The 26,854-nt window shown below is 18.4% G+C and overlaps 1 protein-coding gene across 1 annotated transcript in view; it reads right to left on the reverse strand.

Annotated features, from left to right (window-relative positions):
• Positions 1-393: 393 nt before the first annotated feature.
• The window catches only part of LOC727302 (prominin-1-A), a 60,519-nt gene continuing 34,058 nt past the window's right edge, over positions 394-26,854 (reverse strand). Inside the window, exons 7-18 of the mRNA XM_026444787.1 lie at positions 21,176-21,271; positions 17,901-18,103; positions 15,870-16,005; positions 15,150-15,320; positions 14,175-14,274; positions 11,594-11,788; positions 8,154-8,376; positions 6,503-6,802; positions 3,342-3,500; positions 3,125-3,258; positions 1,237-1,287; positions 394-450 (exon numbers count right to left, since the gene is read on the reverse strand). Of these exons, the coding sequence (XP_026300572.1) occupies positions 408-450; positions 1,237-1,287; positions 3,125-3,258; positions 3,342-3,500; positions 6,503-6,802; positions 8,154-8,376; positions 11,594-11,788; positions 14,175-14,274; positions 15,150-15,320; positions 15,870-16,005; positions 17,901-18,103; positions 21,176-21,271 (1,811 nt within the window). The 3' untranslated portion in view covers positions 394-407. The remainder of the gene's footprint in view (positions 451-1,236; positions 1,288-3,124; positions 3,259-3,341; positions 3,501-6,502; positions 6,803-8,153; positions 8,377-11,593; positions 11,789-14,174; positions 14,275-15,149; positions 15,321-15,869; positions 16,006-17,900; positions 18,104-21,175; positions 21,272-26,854) is intronic.

Consider the following 26,854-nt stretch of genomic DNA (forward strand, 5'->3'; position numbering starts at 1 on the left):
TTGTAAATAATTATCTTTTATTTTGATATTTTTTTCAAAATCACTTATCTGATTTAAAATTTATCTATAAATATCACGATTGTAACATTGAACAATTATATGTTCAAAAAATTTATATATATATAATTTATTTCAATCATTTTAACATTTAGCGAAGTTTATTACTAATTCTTTTTTTATCATTTTCTTCAACAACTAATGCAATTAACAAATGAATTTCATAATCCAACCGATAATTGACGCTTCTCCAGCTCGTAACATATATTATGTTAACCATTTTATTTTTAAAATATTTTATTATTATATTAATTATTATATAATAAAATTGTTAAAATAAATAATTAAAGATTTTTAAATAGTTTTATATAGAAATAGAATTATTTATAAAATATTTTGCAAAACATTTTTTATTGCCATCCTTCTTCAGACGATGGTGGTGGTGGTGGTGGTCTGAAAATAAAATGTTTTGTTATTGTAATGAGAATAAATTATTTTAGATATTTTTTATAATATAGAAGATATTATAGAAAAATGATTCTCGAAATTCAAATAAATATAAACATTATATGAAGCTTATTTATTAAGCTACAAAATTAATATATAAGACAAAATAGAACTCATTCTATCTTGTTTCATCTAACGTAAAATTCAATTGAATATAACTTAATAAATAAATTGATATAAATTTTTGTGTTTATTGTGAGTTTTATAATAAATCCAAAGATATGTTATAAATATTTTTTTATATATTTTATATAAATGGATATAATTTACTTTTAATTTATTTATTTGTATTAGTTCATTTGTATAATTTTTTATTATTGTAATAAATTGTATTATTTTATTTAAATAATTTAATTGATTAGTAATTAACAAAAATAATTTAATATTTTCTAAAAAAAATTCTTAAATTATGAATATTATACGAATATTTAAATCATTTCAAAGAAAGATCAACGATATATATTATTATATTTATATATATTATATTATTATATATATTTTTAAGATTTTTAAAAAATTTTTAATTATTTTTTTAGTAAATGATTATGTAAAGTAAATCTCTTATTTATTATGTTTATGTCTTTCTTAAATAATTAAATTTAAATAAAATTTAATTAAAATTAAATTTAAAAATAATATTTATATTAAAATAATTAGAATTAATTTTAATTAGAAGATTTAAATATTTATTTTTATTTTAAACAATTATTTTGGAATAAAATGTATACTTACTCGGGTGTATTCCAATTTTCTTGTTGGTCAGGTTCAGTTGGCGGATCCTCTCTGAAATTAAAAACACATAACATTAATAATTATATAAAATTATAATTTTATCTATTTATTTTTAAATTTTTAAAAAAATTATATGTATTTATATTATAATATTATAATATATCCATATCAATGATTGTATGTTATTTAAATATATTTTTGCAAAATCTGTCGCAATATTATCATATCGAAAACAATTTCATTTGTTCGCGAGCACTTATTTTCATAAAATTTATAAACAACTTATTCAGAGAAATTTTTCATATGAAAACCCTTTTCTATTATTATGGATCACCGATTTCCATTGAGTTTAAACAAAGATGATGTTATCTGAGAAGATTGCCGTTTTTGAGAAGAGTTTAATCGATACTTATAATTGTATATTTTTGACACACTTTAGCCTGGATGAAGCGGAACTCGATCCCAAGGATAACATATATGGCTAACTTAACGGCAATCAATATCATTCTAATTCAAGTTCAATTTTTTTCTAACTTAGAGGTGTCACGCACTGACTGTGATATTACGGGTTATTATCGTGCCCCATCGAGAATCTATGATTTTTCCAATTGAACTAGGAAAGGATTTTTTGAGGACACGAGTTTTATTTGTAAGAAAAATCTCATTGTGAGAAGATCAAATAGATAGTTCTAACATCACATCGTGTTCTGATATCATCGAACATGATTATCTGCTATAACATCGTGAGAAACCAGCTCTAATATAATTCGCATATCATAAAAAAAGCATATCACAGTTATCAATTTCTTCAAACATACATATATACTTCAGTCGAAAGAATATTTAACACATATTTAATTCAATTCATCTTACTATAATATTACTGTAAACGCGAATGCTTATTTTAAAAATAAATGTTAAATTAATTTATTGATTTATTAATTTAATTTATTAATTAATTTCGTTAAATTTTAAAATACTACAATTATTTTCTTTTTTTATAAATTAAAATCATAAATTTTTATAAATTGAAAGCAAATTTTATTTATATGATACGATGATCTTAAAAGTAGTTGAAAAAACTAAAAAATTATTATTGTAAGCTGAATTGATGAAACTTAAATAATAACTACTGATTTGATTAATATTTCTAATTTTAATATATTATATATACTATATATATTATTTTATGTGTATTTTCGCGATTTTTTGTATTTTTTTTTTGGTAATATCTGTGCTGAATCTTTTAGTATATGTTTTCAATGATAATTCAGTTTTATTAATATGTAATGCTATCCAGTTTTCTATTTTTTTTTCTTATTGAATAGATAATCAGAATTGAAATGTAATTTAGACTGGAACAGAAATTTATTTAAAAAATGTAGGTTATTATTATATTTTTGGATGTGATTTTTATGATGAAACTTTTTTTTATATATTTATTATAGATATAGTATTATATTTAGTTAATGAGAATCGATTCTGTCGGTAATAAAATGATTAGACGAATCAGTTTCATTTATTTATAGTTGAACAAATTTATATATTTTGAATAAAAGTTTAATAATTCAGAATATATTTTGAATTAAAAATCTAAGGCTGAATCTACACTATATATTATAGAGATATATTTATATAGATTACATATTAAAAAAATAAAAAATAAATCTTTTCTATTATATTGAATATAAATAATCATTCTATTTGCGAGTAAATTAGTAATATTAATTTGTAAATAAGTAATATTAATTTGATCAATCTTATTAATATACATATATGGAAAGATTTATAAAAATTTGTAGAAAATAAATTATATTAATTATTTAGTTTTTAATTTAGTTTTTTTAAATTAATCAAAGAGTTAAATAATATAATTAAATATACTTACGATCTCGTGGGTACAAGATTAACATCTTTTACATTATTAGATAGATTCTTATATACTAATGATAAAATATGTGCAGTTGGTGTACTTGCTATCATGATAATTGCGCAAATAAATGTAGCAAACCAATATCCACTCTGAAAAATAAAAATAAAAAATAAAATTATATCTAAACAATATTTTTAAATATTTTTCTAAGATTTCGTAATTTTATACGTACCAAATTACCTAAAAAATGATTACACAATAAAAGTTTAATTCCTTCTAAAACATCCCAAAGTGGCCGACATTTGGCTATTCCATTACCCATTTCAGATAATATATGAAATCTCCATTGATCCAGATAATTTGCTAATCGATCTGTATAAGCTTTTGTTTTCTGTGCGTAAAATATATCAATTATCAGTACTATATTCATATGTTAATAATGTACAATCATATTTTACATTTATTTTACACATATTTTATATATGATACATAATTATTACTTATTATAAATTATGGATAGAAGATATTTAATACAATAAAAAAAATTTAAAAAAAAAATGACATGAAAAAAATAGAACAATAAGAGATTGAGAGTAAGAGCAGAATATAAAAATAATTGTTGATTTGAAAAAAAATAATAAAAATTATTATTATATATTAATAATGAATTATATGAAGCAAACTGTTTATATTTGTTTATATACAGAAATGTATTTATTTATAAATATGTTCATTGATCTTTAATTATTTACAATTGAATATCAAAGCTATAAACACATTTTTGTTATTTCTTTTCATTTCAATTTAAAGATTCATCTTTTAAATTTTTTGACATCTATAAACGTTCTGTATATGCTCTCTATCACTATTTCTGGTAAAAAATTTTTAATCAAACAATATATAAAATTCATTAAAAATTAAAAATTGATAATAAAATAAATGTAATGTGAGTTATATAATAATGATAATATTAAAAATCAAAATTCTGTTTAATTATTTCAGAGATAAAAGAAACTGATTTATGCGCGATCATGTGGAATTAATAATGAAGAATTGTATTGTATGTAATGTTACCTTTATAATTAGACTAACTTCTTAATAGAATTAATAAATCCAATCGCGTATTCGAATATTGTCATCCATATTTATTGATTCATTTATAAATTATTTTTTTATTAATCTTGACGGATGTTGAAATAATAAAAAACTTTAAGTTATAATATCTATATAATAATGTGCTTTACATTAATACTGCTTTAATGTTCAGTTTTTTATTATCACTATTATCATCAATTCTTAGAAATCTTACAATCATCTTCAAGTGTATCCAATTAAATATTTAATACTTGCGGCTCTGTATTTATTGAATATAGATATTCATTTACACTCATTTGATATGAAATAAATATAAAAAATAATTTAAATTTTTCTTTTTATGAACAAAAAAATAATGAAAAAGTAAAACTTTAATAAATATTTAATAATAATATTTAATACATGTATTAGAAACACATGTATTAATTGTTCGTGGATATGGAAACATTACAAAATATTAAGTAGAAAATAAAAAAATAATATAATATATAATATAATAGATAATATAATATAATAAATAATATAATATATAATATATAATATAATATATAAAATAATATAATAGAAATTAAAAAAAAAAGATTTATTTCTTTACGAATTAATAATTTAGTAATATTTAACATTTTTTCCGAAATTTTTATCAATTTATAAAAATATTTTTTTCCAACTACTATTTTTTTTAAATCTGTTTTTTTGTTCTTCTTTATAACATAAATACTAATGTATAAATTATTTTTTTTTGTATTATATATATACGTATGTATGTATGTATGTATTATATCGCCTTTATATTGCATTTAAATATAATATTTAAAATTATAAAACTTTTAATGAATTTCATATTAAGTTTGATCGAAAATTTTATTTTCTTAATAAAGGAAAATATTTATAAAAAAAAATTATATGCTCTTTCCCATAATCGTTTTTTGAACTCCTGAAATCCTTTTTTGAACTCATACTAGCTAAAATAAAAAGTAAAATAAGATATTCCAAAAATATCGAAACATTCATAAATTGGAGATTTCTAGATAATTTTAAGCAGTATTTTCCTTTTGTTACGGTTTTATTAATAAGTTATTATTATGACTAATCATGGAGCGCCTAGTCTAATCGAGCTGTGACAATAGCGTTGACTACATGTTGTTTTTGAGTACAAACAAGTCTAATATATTGGATATACTTTTTTTTAAATAAATGCAATAATTTATTTTTGATAATCGATATAATTTTTTTATCTTTATTGAAACAATAAAATATTAATAAACTTTTGTTTTAAATATATAATTTTTTAGACATTATTATTACATTTATTAAATTATTAAGTATATCTGCAGATTATTGTATTATAAAACATTACAATATTTATGAATATAAATCAATTCTTTATATCAATTAATGTTTATATCAACAATTGTAATATTACATAAGTAATATTAAAAAGAAAATAAAAAACAATACTTAAATTGCAATGACAGATTGTTCGATTTGTTACGGCATAAATAATCTAATGATATCTATAAATACAAGTAATTTAAATCAAATAATTTACATACAATTTTTATTATAATAATTTTTAAATTATTAGATTTAGACATAAATATAATAATATTTTTTTAATATTAAACAATTGCAAGACATTTAACTGTTAAAATTATAATATTTCATTTCACAAAAAAAATATAATTAAATTTTTTAAATGCATTAATATATAAAGCTATAATTATATTTAAAAAAAGAAATTATATTTCTTTGAAAATTTAATGTTTAATTTTGATCTATTTAATTCTTATAATATAATATTTATATATATATTTATATAATATATGTAATATTTTTTTTTATCTGTAATCATGAAAAATATATATGTTCTAAATCCGTAGGAATATATAATATATAACAATATATAAAATATATATTTTTTAAAAGTTTCAAAAAAGAACAAGTTAATCTGAAATAATTACTTATATTTAATACCATTTAATTTCTATTTTGCATATCAAAATATCAAAATAATACCTGAAATTTGTTAAAATAAAATAATGCAATTAAAATAAATTAACTTGAAATTTAATATTTAATCATTAGAAAAATTAATAATATTTTATAACAGAACGTTCAGATACTATATTTTAATAATGAGAATTTTTTTAATTAAATGAGAAAATATAAAAAGAAAATTGTACATAGATTTATTTTAATATCAAGTTACATATATTATTTATACGATAAATTAATTATTTTATTAATTAAAATTAAATTTTCTTAACCAATAAAATAAAAGAATCAAAATATACATACTAATTGAGCAATTTTATCTCCTTCATTATCAATATAATATTGAATGTTCTTCAAATGAGAAAGTGAATAATTAATGTGTGCTTGTAGCGGCTGTATTTGCAATTCCAATGCAGCAAGTTTGTATAATAATTTATCATGTAATTTCATCAAAGGTTTTAAACGCCTTGAATTTATATCTTGCATAATTGCTACAATAGTTTCCAAGCTTCTTGCTGTTAATTTATCATTCATTCGTTGGGTAACCTTATCCAATTGATCTGATAATATTTCTAAATCTTTATTTAAAATTTTTCCTTGGATCTAATAACAAATAATATTTCAAAAATTATAAAATGTTAATAAAATATTATTGTAAAAAATACAGAATATATTACATACTTTGAATTTTTAGGCCAAATTTAAGCAAATCTAACAAGATTATTTTTAATAAATTTAACAAATAAATTTGTGAGAATTATGAGAATAAAAATTGAAACAATATATGCAATAAATAAAGTTGAGTAAAATATCATATAATTTGATTAATGATTAGAAATCACAGCTAATTATAATTATAATTATATACACACTAATTAATGAATATTTTTTATTGAATTTAGAAAAGAAATATAATAGTTAATTTAAGTTAATTTTAAAATGTCAAACTTATTACTAATTTGATTACAGCAAAAATCGATAATTCATTTGTTAAAATTTAATGATTTTTTAATTTTGGGCATTGATTTCAAAATAGAAAACAATTTAGACAATCTTTTCTAATGTTAATTCGAATAATGTTCAAGCATTTATATAATATAAGCATTTATGAATTTTATTTGTAGTTTCTTTAATAGAATTAAAATTTAATATTAGAATTACAAATCTACAAATTTTTTTTTTGGTTTAAAATTCTTGAATTTTTATATTAATTTTTTTATTTTATTCATATTTATTAAAAAAATTTTAATTTGCACATTATTTAATTGATCAAAAATATTTATATATCATCTGTTTTTATAAACTATTGCAAAAATAAATAAGTAAATAAAATGTACAAATACTTTTTTAATCTATTGTAATCTAGTTATTTATAAAAATATAATATATAAATTTTTACAGTAAACATAATTTTTTTCATGGTGAAACGAATTGCTTCTTGTAGCAAATCGAAACATTTTACTACTATTTTTAAAAATATATGAAATTAATATTTTTACACGATTAAAATATACTACATTTCATAAGATATATTTTCTATTAAAAACAATTTTTTAAATATTAAAGATGTTGATTAGAAATCTTTGTTGATTAGGATATTTAAAAATCTATCAAAAGAGTAATACATTTTAAATTTAATTATATTATATTATTTAATAAAAATTAAATAATAGTGAATAGCAATTATATATAAACATAACTCATATTATATATATTCTGTTATTGTTATAATTAATAGTATTATAGTATATATATATATATTATAGTAAAAGAAATATATATATATATTAATAGTAAAAGAAATTAATTATTTATTCTACTAATTAAATTATTTAAATTATTTTAATTATTTTTTGTATATCTTTATTATATTCTATAAAATTAAAAGATAATATTTAAAAAAAGTGTCTATAAAAGAAATCTAAATATAAAATAAATGAAAGATTTACAATACCATAACTCTATGTTCTGTTAAATTTAATCCGCAAGCATATAATAAATCATGTAGTTGTCTTTCAAAATATCTTGGAAATATATTTAAGGTTCTCAATTCGACTTTAATTTTTAATATAATTCTAGAAAAGCTTGACCAAGTCCAATATGCAGCAAGTTGCTCTAATTTCATTGTATTTCCTAATCCAAATGCTGGGTAAGCTGGTTCATTCATTCGACATTTCCTATAATCATATATTATATGTTTATTATTAATTAATTAATAATCAGATATTATTTTATCTTGAAGTTTTGAATTATTTTGCAAATAAAATTGAAACTTCTAGGATTTAATAAAATATTATTATTTTGTATTTGTTATTTTAAATTTCATGATAATTTCATGAATAAATGCTATTTATTTGCTTTTTATTAATTTTTATATTATATGTTTATATTATATTAATTAATCAATTATCAAATCAACATTATCAATAGTTATTATTTATAATAAAATTTACATAATAAAATTTATTATTAATAGTTATTATTTATAATAAAATTTATAATATATAATAAAATTTTATAATAAAAATATATTACATAAATGGTACTAGTAATAATATTTATTTAAAGAAAAATATAATTTATTTTATCAGTGTTATAAATAAATAAATAAATACTATACTATATAAATATATATATATATATAATATGGTTATTAAAATTATTTAAAGATTTGAAAAGTATAATATATATATATATATATATATATATATATACTATATATACTCTAATAAATATATTTTTTCTATTTCTTGGAAATTTCATCAAAATTATTCGATTTACAATTAGATATAACAAGAAATCATAGCAAAAAGGATATTAAATAAATACGTATAATACTTAGATGTTTATAACCACGATATTAAAAAAACAAATGTAAATTAAACTTATGCTTAATATTAGCAAATATCTGATTATTTATAAAAGAAAATAATAGAATAAATAGAATGAGTAATAGAATAAGAAATAAGTAATATCTACAAAAAATATTCTATATAAACAATATAGATATAAATACATAAGAATATATAATATATATATGTATAGTACATGTGTAAATATAGTAAAAATAGTTTTTATGCATTAATATTCAAATGTTCGTATTCAATGAAGTGGAATAAGTTTCCAAGAATTCATTCTAAAAAATTTTGATGAATGATCAATTAGTTTTCCATTAGTAAAGATAATAATAAAGTATATAAAATTTTAAATATTTAAATCCGACTATTAAAATAATAAATTTTATTAAGATTGATTATATTTAAGAATTTTTATCAGAAATATTTAATCTAATTTTGCACAATTTAGATTCAAAATATTTATTATATATCTATTATTAATATTTATTAATATATATATGAGTTTCATGAAAATGGTTAGAAATTTGTAGATCTGATAAAATTGTAAATTGATCTGATATAATACTATAAATAATAAACAAATAAGAAAATCACTCACAAATAAGAAAAAAATTACTAAGATATAATTCATCAGCAATAATCAAATCATTAAGAAGATTATAAAAATAGAAAAGAAAAAATCAGAAATGTTTTAAGATTTGATACAAACAATTATTATAATTAAGATTATAGTATGTATAAAAATACTATCAAAAAATATTAAAATAGATAATTCTTCAATTAGATAAATATATTATAATATATTAAATATAATATATTAAATATAATAAATATAATTAAATATAATATATAATATATAATATATAATATATAATATATAATATATAATATATAATAATAAATAAAAATTGTTAGTCTGATTAAAATAATATTTAATAATATTTAAAATATATATTATGTAATAAAATTCATAACAAAATTCACTATAATGTACAAGATTATTAATATATTTATAAGTCACCTTTGGAGAATCAATTCGAGGAATCAACATCAAAATAAAAAATTGTTATACAAAAATATTGGTTGAGGTTTCTTTAACTTATAAATATTTTAAGATTGTTTGTATAAACCTAGATAGAAAAAAAGAAATATAGTGATACGACAGAATTTAATAACTTAATAAATAATTGACATTTTTGTCTATCAATTTTGTTTTTATTTTTTGTTATGTTGACAATATATTGATTATAAAATAAGTTTATTTGAAATATTTTTGCATTCTTTTTTTTATGATTTCTATTATTGAAGTAGTTTCTTTTTTCGAAATTTCTTTGTAAAAAACTAGACAAAAAATTTGAAATCATTATTGCATTACTTCGCATGAAAAAAAATTACATTCTATAACATTTCAATGTATGGTTTAAACTGATGAATTATTGATTAAAAATAAGTGATACAATTTTTGAATGATTCTATAGAATATAATATAAATTATATGCAGTTCTTAGCCAAAGAATTAAAATCACATAAAATTTTTAATATTTTTCGTGGTTATTAAAGTTATTTAAAGATTTGAAAAAATTTAATTACAAATTTTTTGTTAAAATTAATTGTTAATATATTTCATATATATATTAACTTGCTAGTTATTTAAATTTTTCATGTTTGGAATATAAATATTATATGATATCACAATAGGTAAACAATTGTCGGAAAGCGCATATATACGCGCTTTTTTTTTTATATGACGTATGTAATTTTTTAACATATATATATTAAAATAGATCAATACATCTAATAAGTTAATATATAAAAATAAATAATTTATATATTATAATACATTTTATTATTATAATCAAGTAACTCTTTTGATATGAAGTCAACTGAAAATTTAAAGTTTATTTGAAATTTATATACCAGTCGTTATATTAATTGATTTAAAAAAAATCTGAATATTTGTTAAATTTATAAATCTAAAAATGAAGGATAAAATAGTGCATAAGAAGCATGGAAATACTATAATCAAAACAAAAGAAATTAAAACATTAAAAATAAAAGAGTAATAATTAATAAAAATTAATAATTAATAAAAATTATTATTGAATGCGGCACTAAAAATATGAAAATAGTTGAAAATTATATAGTTGAGTGACGCTAATTTTTTTTTTTTGGCCAGACATTGTATGTTTTATTTATGTTTTTTTAAAATAGTAAAAAAATTTTTTATTTGAAAATCTTTCTTTGTTGAATAATCGAATTGTTTGATAAAACATTGAATAGCATTTAAGCTTCTCTTTATAAAATTTGAAAAACATAAATATATATAAATAATTTGAAAAATGAAAATATAAAATTCATTTTATTAAATCTTTCAAAATGATTTTTCATTAAAGAAAGTTATGTACTGAATTCATAATCTTACAATTTGATTAAAAATTACATTTTTAGATTATATAATTTTTCTTGGATATTATATTATTCATCTTATAGAAACAATAATATATATGATTATTATATATTTAAAGAATGAACTTACTCAAATAGGTCCTTTAAAGATACACTTAATCTTTTTCCTAAGAATATTCGAGTTTCCAAAATAGCTTGTAATGTATTATAATTCGGATCATGAAGTGGACGGCAGATTAACATTTCAATATGACTCGATAATATCAAAGTCATAATAAAAACTATCCATAATATAATTGAGATAATACAAGCCATAAATACGCCACTGAAATATGAAAAAAATGCAATTAATCCATTTGAAAACTTTTGTCATATAGTCAATATTAAAAAATTTGATAACAAATGTAACGATAGATCTTTTAAAAAATTAACTATTTAATTTATTTAATAATTAAACGATTTGTTTCTTTAAAAATTGAAAATCAAATCATTAATAAATATTATTATACATGTTTTATTGAAGTTTTGAAAAAATTATTTGTATATACTTGAATATAACTTTAATCAAATGATTCTATTATTAAGAAGAAAAATTTCAATTCTTTTTAATATCATCACGATATCAACATCATAAATAAATAAATAAATAAATATATATATATATATATATATATATATATATATATATATATGTGTATGTATGTGTGTGTGTTTATACAAGTAATAAGTAATATATAAAAGTATATAATAAATTTTATAATGATATATATTTAAGTATTTTGTTATTCTTACGCAATATTTTGTTTCATATAATTTCTAAATAAAATATTTAATCTTTTTTTGTTTTTTTATTTAAATATTTAAATATTCATTTTTTATTAATAAAATTTATTAAATATTTTTTTTATAAAATTATTTATTTTAGTTATTTCTATTGTAATATAATCTTCTAGATCTTGAATTTTTTAAATACATTTTATTTTTAAAAAAATTCGGAAGGAAAATATAATTGCATATTTAGGCTGATGATTGTAATATATTGATTCTATACATTGTAACTTAATTCAATGATTGAAATATTTTTAAATTTATTTTAAATTATTTTTAATATTTTGATAAGTATTCTGATATTAAGTATATAATTTTATAAAATAATTGATGTAAATTATATTAATATGAACCTTGAATTATATGTTAGTATCACTAATTTGTATTTTGGAGATTATTATATGATTTAGAATTTGTTTAAATGCATAAAAACCATAGAGAATAAAATATCTATATATTATTAATAAAGTTGAAATATGTTGATGAATTATTTACTTTATGATTGTGTTATAATTTTTTGTCTTTATATAAAGCCAAACAAAGTGATTCGTACGAGAAAAATTATAGTTCTTTTTAAAAAAAATATATTGTTGCAAATGCATAAACGTAAAAATATATAATATAATAGTACAGAAATAGTATATGTAATATTATTTAATTTTATCTCATGAAAATTTTTTCTTTATACGAAATTCATGTTTATAATAAATGAAATATTTATTGCAAAATATATTTATTTAATAAAAAAATATACATTATATATATATATATATATATATATATATATATATATACATATATACATATATACATATATACATATATACATATATACATTAACTTGATTATTAGTTGATATTGCAAAAAATTCTTTTAAACTAATTATTTTATTATTAATAGATTGTGATTCCAATTGAATTCAAATAATTAATCGAATAATTAATATAATTATATCAGATATAAAATAATATTATAATCTATCTAATTCTGTAGGATATTTTGTATACATATAAGATACATATAAGATATTAATATATTAATATAAAATATCAATATATTCATGAAATTGAAGAATTAATTTTAATCAAAATATGAAAATTGGTGATAATTATTTACAAGTGTGACTTTCTCATCGATTTTATGATCATTGAAATATATTATCAAGCTTATATTCTGAACAACTTTATTTCCTCGCTTTATTATCCTCACTTTATTATCCTCGCTTTCAAGATATTTGCAAAAAAATGTTGAATTTATATTATGAATTCATTGTGATATAAATTCTGGCATAAATGGTTTTAATAATGATTTTATAACCTAAACAATAAAAAGCAAATGAAAAAATAGCTACTTTTTATGAAAACTATTTTTTATTAATATCTCGTTAATATGTTCTAGTTGTTTTTTAGTAACAATTGTTACAAAATAGTAAGGATTTTAGATATGAGAAATTTATAACAGATTTTTTATTATATTGGCATTGATATATACTAGTTTATAGTATTGTTAGAGATTTAAAAAATATTCAAGAAAGAAATTCGTTATGCTATACTATTTTCATTGTTAAGTGAATTTTAAAAAAATTGCGCGTTTTAAAAATTAGAGATGAATATTATTGTTGAATATTATTTCTAAATTATTTATGTATCTAAATTAATTTATTACTAATTATTATTTCATTTCTTATTATTTTTACTAATAATAATAATTTGTAAAGTACATTCAATGAACTTATAGCTATAATATGATATATATATGCTTCAGGAAATATTCTAAACAAATTATATTTTTATATTCTAGACAATTTATATTTTTTTCTTAATAACATTTATAATTTTAATATCGAATGTAAACAAGCATTGAATTGAATTATATATACATACCATAAAAGTGTAAATCGAATTTTAGTTTCATAAGTACCACAACGACAACAGAGAGCTCCTAGCAATAAAAGCCAGATGAGTAAAATACATAGGATTGTACCTATAATATATAAATAAGAATTTGTTATCAGATTAATCTTTATATTTTTATATATAATACGATATATATTTATAATCTATCATATTTATTCATATATTTTTTTAATAATTTTTTTTATTTTTTAATTATTAACAATTATTTCAAATTTTAATTTTAATTCAGATGATTTATTGATTAATTCGAAAATATAGTTAAGACATGAAAGTTTGTCTTAAACATATTAATATAAAAGAAAAGAGAACATAACTTTGTGGATTCCTAGTTTTTCATATAAGTTTTATGAATTTTATGAATTTTAAAATAAAATATTTTTAAATTAAAGATTTTCATAAATAAATATTTAATTATATTTAATTATAATAAATAAATATTTTTTTTATAAAAAGCAACAAATTATTAATTTGTGTAATAAAAATTATGTAATTTCATTTAAAATTAATATCTTCAAGTAATCTTCATGATCAATTTGTAAAAAAATTTGTTAATATTGCATAATGTATCTCCTTATATCCAAACGTTTAAGAACATTTTTTTTATAATGTTTAATTTGTATTTCTTGTAAGTTTCATATAATAATAAAAACAAAATAAAAAAAAAATCGCCTTGATTATCAAGATCAAAAATCAATTTTGCGATAAGTTTTTTTAATTAATCTCCACCAAAGATATAATTAATTTTAAAAATATAAAATATTCTATCTTTGATTTGATGGAAATATTTATTTTTTCTACACTTTATATAATGTTATATATTTATATTTTTATAATATTTATAAATTTATATATGTATATTTGCAGAAACAAATTTGCATAAATAAAATTTAATTTATTTCTTTCTCTTTTTTAATCTATAAAAATATACAAGATACTACTGACCTATACCTATGAGCCATCTTATATGTTCAAAAACTACTATATATGGCGTCATATAATCCACTAAACGTCTTGCAAATTCTAACTGCTTAACTAGCTCTGAATTACTTGCTTCCATATTTCGTGCTTCATCGAAGATCCTGGCTCGCATTTTATTCACTTCACGTCGAATTTCTGAAAAGATTTTTTTTTTATTTTCATTATATTTCTTTGTATTTTTTTTTAAATATATTTAATTTTTGTAATGTATTTTTGTAATTGTTTTCAAAATTGTTAATATTTTAATAATATAAATATTATCATTTATTTTGTAAATTATATTGTAGAAAAATATCTGTATTTTGTTCATAAACAAAGTTTTAAATTTTTCTTGAAATTAAATACTATATAAATACATTTTACATTCATTATATATATATGAAAATCATAATAAAATACTTTTTTTAAATAATATTCTTTATATTATAGGAAATTATAGTTGTTCACTTTTCTACACATGTTTTTCTATCGTACAATTATTATCGTATTATTATTTATATTCTTTGCATCCTCCAAATTTTCTCACTTATTTTTTATAAATATAATTTTTATTTATAAGTTATATTATTATATAATTAAAATTATTTAAAATTATTCTTAATATTATTCTTATTTAATATTATTTAATACATATTTGTTATATATATTATATATTCTTCAATATACTATAATATTCTTACTTACGATTTCTGGCTTCTAAACTATTTCGTGCAATATGTTGTGGAATATATAAATATTCTCCTCGAACTTGACGAATAGTTTTTGTCAGATTTTCTTGTTTAGTATTATGCAAACGTAACAAACGGGTATCTTTTATGAGCTGTAAAAATATAAATAATATTATTAAACTTTGCTTATGCAATATATATTGTAAATATACATTTTGTAATTTTCATAATAAAAAAATGTATTTTAAAATAGTTGAAAAAAAATTTTTTAATTTTTAAAATAAAAATATGAAGAAGCATTTCTCATTATATAGATTTTATATTATATGAAACCATGAATGGAAAAAATTACAATTGAATAAATAAATATTTTTTATAAATAATAGAAAATAATGTAATTTTTATTTTAAAACAAGAACATAAAATTTATCATACTATAAAATTTTTATTCACTTTGCTGCTATTTAAAAAAAAATCAATAGAAATGTATTCTACAAAACTCAATTCCAGCATGTAAAGTATGGAGATTGCTGTATAAAATGAGTAATGATGAAAAGATGAAATTGATATAAATTTGGTTCACTGAACAAAGATTCGACTCCTTGACTGCTCGAAACCTTTTAGCTAACTGAAATAATATAACTAACATGCAATTCTGTCATTATTTTTCACATTAAAGATGATAGATTAAGTTTCGCATATAACAATATTTATAATTAAATGTTTTCATTTTGTATTATTGCATATAACTTTTTTTACATTGCAGAAATGAATCATATTTTCTTAAATTTTTCTGTATTTTTTTAAAATGTATTCGCTGTGGGATTTTCAGTGATACATTTCTGTTGCAGCAGAATTGAATTTTTATTGTATTTGATGAATCTAATGAATTTAAATCTGAGGAATAAAATGTTTATACAATAGGATCTCCATTCAATCTATTTATTTAAAAAAACAAGAATACTGAAAATGTTCTGAATAGAAAATTTTAAAAGATAAATAAAACATATATTTATATAAACTTTTTTCATTATTTTTTGAATATACAATCAATTTCTAAAATAGATCTTACAAATTAATCTTGTATTAAAAGTGTCTATTATGTCGTTTATATTCCATTCTATTCTATTCTTATTCGATAAATGATATATATTATATAATATATTACGATATATTTATTGAATATAATTTATTATTATTGAATAGAAAAATTATGATATATTTATTGAATATAATTTATTGCTGAATAGAAAAATCGATAATTTAAAACATATATTTTTATAGTATAAATATAGATATATTTATAGTATAAATATATTTATATTTATAGTAATTAGATATATTTATAATAAAAATAATTAAAATAAGAATTTTTTATAAAAATTAAATATTGCTTTTGATATTTTCTTGATTCTACAACATGTTTTGAGCAGTTTAAGCAATTAGAAATTATTTTTTATTAAAAATATATTCTACATTTATTTTTTATCTATTATTATTTATTATTTTTTATCTATGCGATTATCCAATTATTTGTATGAAAATGTTCATATAACTGCATTCAACATAGTTAATAGTTTCATTTAATAATTCAAATTTGCAATATATTCGAATAATTTTGCAAATTAAGAATACATGTTTTCTTGGTTTATCCTGTAATATTCAGATAATAAACCAACATTTTTTCATTATTTGAATGCTTATACACAATATTGTAAAAGTGTATTATACATGTATATATGTCCAAATTAAACTAGATATTCAAATCTTCAAAAATAATAAGTATTTTCATTTGTATCATAAATATTAGAAGAATCTATTTTAAACATAATCTTATAATTTTTTATTTCAATAATGTTTAATATTTAATATTATGTATACAAAGTTTAATCTTATATAATTAATAGTTATATATAAAATTTTATAAAGATTTGTTTTTCTTGAATAAAATCATATGAAAAATATAAATAAATGAAAATAATAAATATATATATTGTTTAAATTAATATTACATTAATATTAATTTGTAAAAATATATTGAATTTACCTGATCAATACGTAAAGTTACTCGTAATTCAGAAGAATCGATAATGGTACAGAGAGATCGATCTTGACCAGTACAAGCTCTTAATGCACTTTCTAAATTTTGACGTAAATTATTAATTTCTATAGTTAATTCTTTACCAAGATTACGAATATTTTCTCCATCACTTAACAAAGATTCGACATTGCTCGAAACCTTTTGGCTAACTGAAATAATATTATGATAAATGATAATGCATACAATTATACATATAATTTATAATTTTAACTACAACCAATATTTTTATATAATAAAATCATAAAAATATGGATTATAATAATTACATTTATATATAATTACATTTTTCTTTTTTTCTAATAAATTATAATAGATTTATTATGCAAGATGAATTATAATAATATAATTCATATGCAAAGTATCGTTTTATTTATAAGCAACTGAATTATTTTAAAGTCTGCATGCAAATTATAAAATACTAATAATACTACAACAATAGTATTTCAATGATACTTACATAGTAATGGATAATAATTCAATTACATTACAATGTTAAATGTTACAATTATACCAAAACTTAAATATTTATAATGTTATATGTGAAGAATCAAAGCATTGTTATAAAAAATAGCATTTTAACATTTTTTATTATATAAAATATTATTCATATATATAATTAAATTTTTACATATCATATATCTTTTAACAAAAAATAAAGATTTTATCTGCATTTTTCTTTTTGCTTTCAAATTTTTAAAAATTTTTTTAATTCTTCTCTTCGATATTATAAAATATTTTTAAATATGATGTCTTTTATTAAATATTGTTAAATATGATATAAACTTATAGCTTCACATTCAATCGTTTTTATTTATCGAAAAAGCAATGTATTAATTTTTTTATTGCTAAAATACATTTTTTATAGATGATCGCATTATGACAAATCAAGACAAAATATAAAAATTGTTTTAATAGCGAAAAAGTTTGTTATTCTTTAGATTTTTCATAAATACTTAAATTCAAAATTTAAAAAATATTTTTATGATATCTACAGATTTACACATCTTATTTATCTATTACATATCACATATTAAATTATTATTCATTTCACAAATTTAATTATATATGGTTGGTAATTAATAATTTATATTATTTATATTATATTTTTTTTTAATATTTTCTCTTGAGGGGAGGAGAATATTTGGAATCACCTTCGAATTTTTCTCGAAATTCGAAGTATCTAATTATTACAAATTATTGGTGAATAAAATCTTGGAAAATGCTGAATTATATCAGATTCTATTATAATATTTAGTTTTTAATGTATTATGTATTAAAAAAAACTAAAAACTTTAAAACTTTGCCGAATATCGGAAAAAATGTTTATATAATAATATGTATATAATAATAAGTTTATATAATATCGTATAATATTATTGTATAATATATAATATTTTTATTCATATTTAGATAAAATGTTCAAAAATAACTATTCCTCACGATCGTATTATAAATCTTACCGAAATCTTGACATGTTCTATTATGATACGGAAAAAAAATGCGTTACTCACGATGAAAAAAAACAATGAATTTTTAAAAAATTATGAAGTATTTATTTTTAATAATGGATAATTATTAAATATAGCAATAACAAATTATTATTTAAATTAATGATATTCGGAAACTTTAATAATCTTTTGTCATCTGATTTTTATGCATATAAAATATCTAAAAAATAAAAACATTGCACATATTATCCAAACTTTTTCAAAATTCAATGCAATGAAACGAAGACATTCATTATTAAACAAATATTTTTTAAATTAATCAATCAATAATTAATCGCATTATTTTTGCGATTTATTCTAGGCGATATATAATATTACAAGTATTTACGGTTTTTTATTGTGAATATCATAATTATCGATTATTTGGGACAACTCCACAATGCAGACAATATCGCATCTATGGATATTAGACTATCAATATTGTATGCACGAATAGCCAGCATGTATGCCAGAAATTTTTTGCTACTAATAAAATAATTGAAATTGTAGCTCATGATAATGATTATAACTGCAACTGTTATTGAGTCAATATCCATAACATTTTTTATTTCGAATAATAATAATTTTGATTTAAAACCATATAGTCGTGTGAAAAAAAATTATGCTAAATCATTATTCATATATCCAATTAAAACTTTTTATTATATAAATAAAATTAAATTAATGGATTAGTTTAGAAATTATTAAATTTTGTTCTAAATAGCTATATACTATATAGATTAATTTTAGTTATGCTTAAAATTTATGATCAAAAGAGTTCAATTTAAAATTTTTATATACATCTTGTGCGCACAATAAAATCATACGGCAAGTTTATATATTATAATTGATTTATAATTATATTTTATAGATTTAATAAGTAAATTGAATGCAATAATAAACCCAAAATTATTGTTATAATGCTGATTTGTCACTTTTTATAATATTTATAAGATTTGACTATATAAGATAAACTATATAAGATAAAATATTCAAGATTTTCTTTCGTATATATATGATTCTTCACGTATTATATTACATTTATGTTTTAGTATAATGAATTTGATGTATTTGAAATGATATGAATAAATTGTATTTTTTATCAAAAAAACTCTATTAAACTAAAATAAATAATAAAATAATAAATAATATTAATAATAATAAAAATATTAATATAAAAATAATAATAATAAATAAATATGATCTTTAAAACTTCTATAATATCGTTAGTTTTTTCTTTTTAATTTAAATCAATTAATGTAATTAATTATAAATAACTAAATGATTTTATTTAAAAAATTAAATTACTTATAATTTAAAAATAAATCTTAAATGATATTTTTACATGTATTTTATAATATTTATTAATTGTTTATTTTAATGTAATGTTTAGAATCAATTCTCCAAAAATATCTTACAAATTTATACTGGACATATTTTCGCTTTTCAAAATTGTCCTATAAATATAATTGATCTAAAAAAATATATAAATAAGATTAAAAATTTATTATTTTGTATATAAATTAGATTATTTTATAAATTATGAAAAATTTTTCATAAAAATTTCTGTAAATTAAAAATGCGTAATTTTATTATTTATTAATTATGATGCAAAAATTAAATATGGTAATGTGTATTAATAATTTAATAACTTAAATATTAGTCGCAATAAGAAAATTAATTTCAACATTTAATGCTTAAAATAAATTATGAATGGTTTAATATTTTTTTTACCATTTAAAAGATCCACGAGCGTATTTAGTGCATCATTCAATCCTGTTTCACTGGATAATTCAGTCTGAACTGGTTTTCCTAATAATTCTTCTATGTCTAAAATACATAACATTTTTATATTCACATTTAATAAAATATATTTTATATTCTCCAAATCATAAATTATGATTATGATTCAATTATGATTAAATTTTGATTGCAGGAAATGTATGAAATAATATATTCATAAATATAAATATACAGGACATTCAGTTTTGATTTATAAATAAAAATTAATCATAAATAATATAAATATATGTAGACAATTAAATGATTAAATGAAATTAAATGATTTCAAGATAGATATAATAAAATATTATAATGTAAATTATAATGTATAAAATATATAATATATAATATATATATATAATAATATAATATATAAATATATAAATAATGTAAATAAATATTATAATATATAAATATAAATAGTTATAATAATTATAAAATTTTTTTTGTAATGAATTTCTTATTTAAAAGTTTGAGTTTTTGTATAGTATTTTAAACCGATTTTATCATTAATTTATAATAATTCTTTTTCATTTTTAAAATGATTGCAATTCTAGAATGTGGATCTGTTTCTGTTTCCTCTTTTTCTATATCTTCTGTCAAAAAAAAAAAGTACTAAATTAGATTAGGAAAAGTGAGAGCAGATAGATATTGTCAATTATAAAATAGATTTTTGTTTTTTTACTTTTATATTATTTAATTTTTTGAATAAAAAATTTTTATTATATTTTATTATATTTTTATTATATTTTTATTATATTATACATTATATATTTAAAATCGAAGAATACATTTTCAATTACTTAACCCTTCATTTACGATGTTATAAAATATATACAAATTATGTACAAATTGTAAAATATGCTCTATCGTTAATAATAATATAATAAATAATATAATATATATATTATATTGATAATTATTTGAAATATGATTTTTTTATATTGATCTCGATCTTAAAATTATTGGCAAAAATATCAATTTGAACAACTTTTTTTTTTATTACTACTTAATCGAATTCTTTTCAAGATTTTAAGATATTAGTGAAAAAACTGTCATTACTATCATTGAATAGTGTTATATTTTTAATATAAATATATATTATATATTTATATTTATAAATTCATATTTATAAATAGCAATATATTTACCGCTTGATAATATTTTTATTTTTCAGACCTTTTTTAACAAGCATGATTCGAAATTGAAATCCAAAAAAAAACAATTTTTGACAAATTTATTATAATTTTAAATTGTAAAATATATGGACAAAAGAACATTGTTTGAATGAATTTGATGGATATGAAATAATTTTGATAAATATTTTTTTCAAGAAAGTTTAAAATGTAATGCGTTTTTTTTATAATATCCATTTTTTATCTTTATTTATTCTTTATTTATAATCTATTATCTATTACATATTACTTCTTTTCTTTTAATATATGTAAAATCATATGTAAAATCACAAATAAAATGGAAAAAAAGTAAATAGTTGTTGATAAAATTTAATCAAAATCACACTATTATATAATTAATTCTTTTTATATATTTTTATAGTATATCGATAATTTAAGTAATAATAATATTAAAATTAATATTTATAATGATGATATTTATAATCATATGTAAAAATGGATTAAATTTATAAAAAGAATTAATTAATTATAAATGGAAAAAAGTGATATAAAAGTTTGATTAAATAATTTAAAATATATATATTTATATATAGATTATTTTTTGCTATAATTATTATTTCTATTAATAAAATTTATTCTTTATTAAGTTGTCCATGTTAAAATTTTCAAATGTTTATTTTAAATTACTAAAAAAATTTATTCTATTTAGTCGGTAGATTATTAAGATCTCTTTACTTAATAAAAGATTAAAATTCAATAAGTTTTAATTTCAGACAAATTCTAATTAGTATTTTTTGCTATCTATTCAATATAATTCAATATTTTAATCATTAAAAATTTCATACTTTTTTGATAATATATGTTTATTTAATTATTATTATATTGAAAAATGAATTCATCCGAATTCATTTCTATTATAATCTTTTCAAAAAATATATTTCTCATACTGATTTATTAATATTTTTTAATTTCATTAATGATTCATCAGAATGTAAAAAAAAATGATTTATTATCTGATTATCTAAATGCGATGATATCTACATGCAGCCGTTTCATCGAAAAGTGCATTTTCATTGTCCTATGCCATTGTCATCACGCCGTACATTTTGTATTAAGTCGCACATAATAATAATTATATTTAATTAACTATCATTGATATTTATATATGTATATATTTATAATAAATTTCTGTCAAATATATATATATATAGTATATAATGTAGATGATATATTCAAAACTTAATAGTCAAAGAATAAAATAATTTCTGTAAAAAATAGCTAAAGTAATTTGATTGTTCCAATCGATAAAATATTAATCCGTTATGAAATTTTCCATATAAAAATCCCAGAACGACGCATTTCTAAGTAATAAATAAGATAAATCGTAAATACGTCAAAAAATATCAATGCGTGAAAAATTGAAGTATAAACTCTCATAGACTATATAATTTAAAAATATTCTAAATTAACTTTCCGGTGAAATTATCGAGTTTATCAAGCATCGTAAATCTATAATTTTATTATCTTAGTTTTCGGTATATGTATTTTCTAATTAATTATCTATTTTTTCTTAATTTCTTACACTTTGGAAATTCTGGATATGGAATTTTGAAATATAGAAATTCTCTAGAATTAATTTATTTATAAATTAAATTGATAGAAACTCTACTGGATCGCGAAATTAGAATTGCATTATGATTTACGAATCATGGTATCTGTATGAAGTAAGAGAGTAAATTCATAATAAATATCACATAGATATTATTCTATCTAGAATAGAAGCATAACTTATGAAAAAAGAAATAGAAATATTATTAGATCATTTCATAAACATGAAAATGTTTCTAATTCCTAAAAGAAATAAGACCGTGATAATTAATGAGACATCAAGGAAGGAAAAATTTTTTACGCAATGGAAATAGCATAAAATGAATGTATTGGGTTGGCAACTAAGTAATTGCGGATTTTTTTTAGAAAATCAAAGACAATTTTTTCATGGAACTAAATAACTTTATTCTGTAATGTGTTGCCCATTTTGATCAATGACTTTTTGCCATCTTTCAAGCAGCATCATAATCCCATGTTCATAAAACTTCTGGTTTTTATTAGCAAAAAACTGAATCAGGTACGATTTGATATCATCATCATTATTGAAATTTTTACCATTCAAGGAGTTTTGTAAAGATCGAAACAAAAAGTAATCAGATGATGCAAGGACTATATGGTGGATGTGGCAAAATATCCCAACCAAGCTCCAATAATTTTTGCCGAGTGACCAAAGATGTGTGTGGCCTTGCATTGTCATGATGGAATACAACACCTTTTCGATTTGTCAATTTGGGCCGCTTTTCTTCAACTGCATTGTTTAATTTCGTTAGTTGTTCAATGTAGACAATAGAATTGATCGTTCGGTTGGGTGGTAAGAGTTCAAAATAGACAATTCCTTTGTAATCCCACCAAACTGATAACAAAATCTTCTTTTGATGAATACCAGCTTTTGATGTTGTTTGAGCTGGTTCACGTGGCCTGCTCCACGATCTTTTCCGCTTGATATTGTTGTAAACAACCCATTTTTCATCGTCAGTTATTAGTCGTTTTAAAAATGAATCATTTTCATTACGTTTCTTTAGCAAATCGCAGCTGTTAATGCGTTGCGTTAAATGCTTTTCTTTCAGTTCGTGAGAAACCCATATATCGAGTTTTTGAACATAGCCAAGTTGTTTTAAGTGGTTTTCAATGCATGTATGTGATACATGAAGCTTCTCTGCAATCTCACGAGTTGTACTGTGATCCAAATCGATTATTGCTTTGATTAGGTCGTCATCAACTTCAACTGGACGACCAGAGCGTTTTTCGTCTTTGAGTGAAAAATCACCAGAACGAAATTTGTCAAACCAATTTTGACACTGTCGTTCTTTTAAGGCTTCGTCGCCATAAACAACACATAACTTTTTGTGAGCTTGCGATGCGTTTTTCCCTTTGCGAAAATAAAAAAGCAAAATATGACGATAATGTTCCTTTTGATTTTCCATTTTTCAATGAACGCCAAACGAAAACTACGCAACCGATCAAAAAACTTTTTTTACTGATTGACAGCTGAATTGCCAACTATCAAATAACAAAATGTATTTTACATTTGGACTACGCTAGCAAACCTAAAAATTCAACTGAAGCCATCTATGAGTGAAATCCGCAATTACTTAGTTGCCAACCCAATAATAACTACTGCAATCATTATTTATAATGATTTTAGTAATAAAATGAACATTATTAATAAAATGATAGACAAGAGATGTCCATTAGAGATCATGGAATAGGTTTGGAACGATGATGGATACTCTTTTTCCATTGTCTTCTTCCATTGACAAATAACTTTGAGAATAATATGAAGACTTGGAAGCAATATTTCCAAAATTTTGCATATAGGAATTTAATAAAAATTAGATACAAAAAATAAAAATATTAGATAATGTTAGAAAATATTTCTCATTATAATAAATAATAAATAATGGGAAGAACTAATAATGGGAATATTGATGCATTAAAACTTTATATATTTTAATACGATATATCAAAGTGATATACAAACATAATTAATTAAATTGATCACCAAATTCTCGTATAAATCACAATATAGATGAGGGAGTCATATTTATTTTTATTGATCATAAAGCCAATCATGCTATATATATATACAGATCAATGCAAAAGACGATATTACGAGTGATAATGAAATCTAAAATAATAATTTTTAAAAACATTATGTATTCTCATGTATCAATTTGGATTGAAATAATTCACTGAAAAATTAATACATTATACATGAATTTTAGATTTAAACATTAATATAATCAGTACAATAAAAATATTTAATTAATAATGATTCCGAATTGGAAAACAGATATAAAGAGATCAATAAAAAAATAGTGAAAAATTGGAATTTTTACTTCTTTTGAATTTTAATTTTTTGAATTTTATGGAGAAGTTAATTAGAAATATTATATTTATATCCAAAGACTCCTATAAATTATATTATATATTTATATTGCTATTATCAACATATCGATGAAAATGTTACTAATATAATAATATTGAATAAATAGTACAATTAAAATTTGGATTATGTAGTTTCTAATTCATTCAGATATGTTATTTCATTATCAAGCTTAGGAGTCGATGGAAGGATAGATAGAAAATCTTTATTTATGTTTTCATGACGTAAAAACGAATTAAAAATAAAAAGAGGAAGATAAAAAAAGAATAATAAATGATAATATCAATGATAACAGTAATAATAAATAATTGCTATGAATGATGATATAAATATCATATTTTAATTTTCTATTATAATGTTAAGGCATTATAATTTTTCTTATATAATATTTCTTATTATAATGTTAAGGCATTTCCGAAAATAATAGTCATCAAAAGAGATATGAGGAGAAATATTTTACTGGATATGTCACATCTACATATATATCAATAATAAAATAAT

Source organism: Apis mellifera, linkage group LG13 (assembly GCF_003254395.2).
Source record: "Apis mellifera strain DH4 linkage group LG13, Amel_HAv3.1, whole genome shotgun sequence".
NCBI classification, from domain to species: domain Eukaryota; kingdom Metazoa; phylum Arthropoda; class Insecta; order Hymenoptera; family Apidae; genus Apis; species Apis mellifera.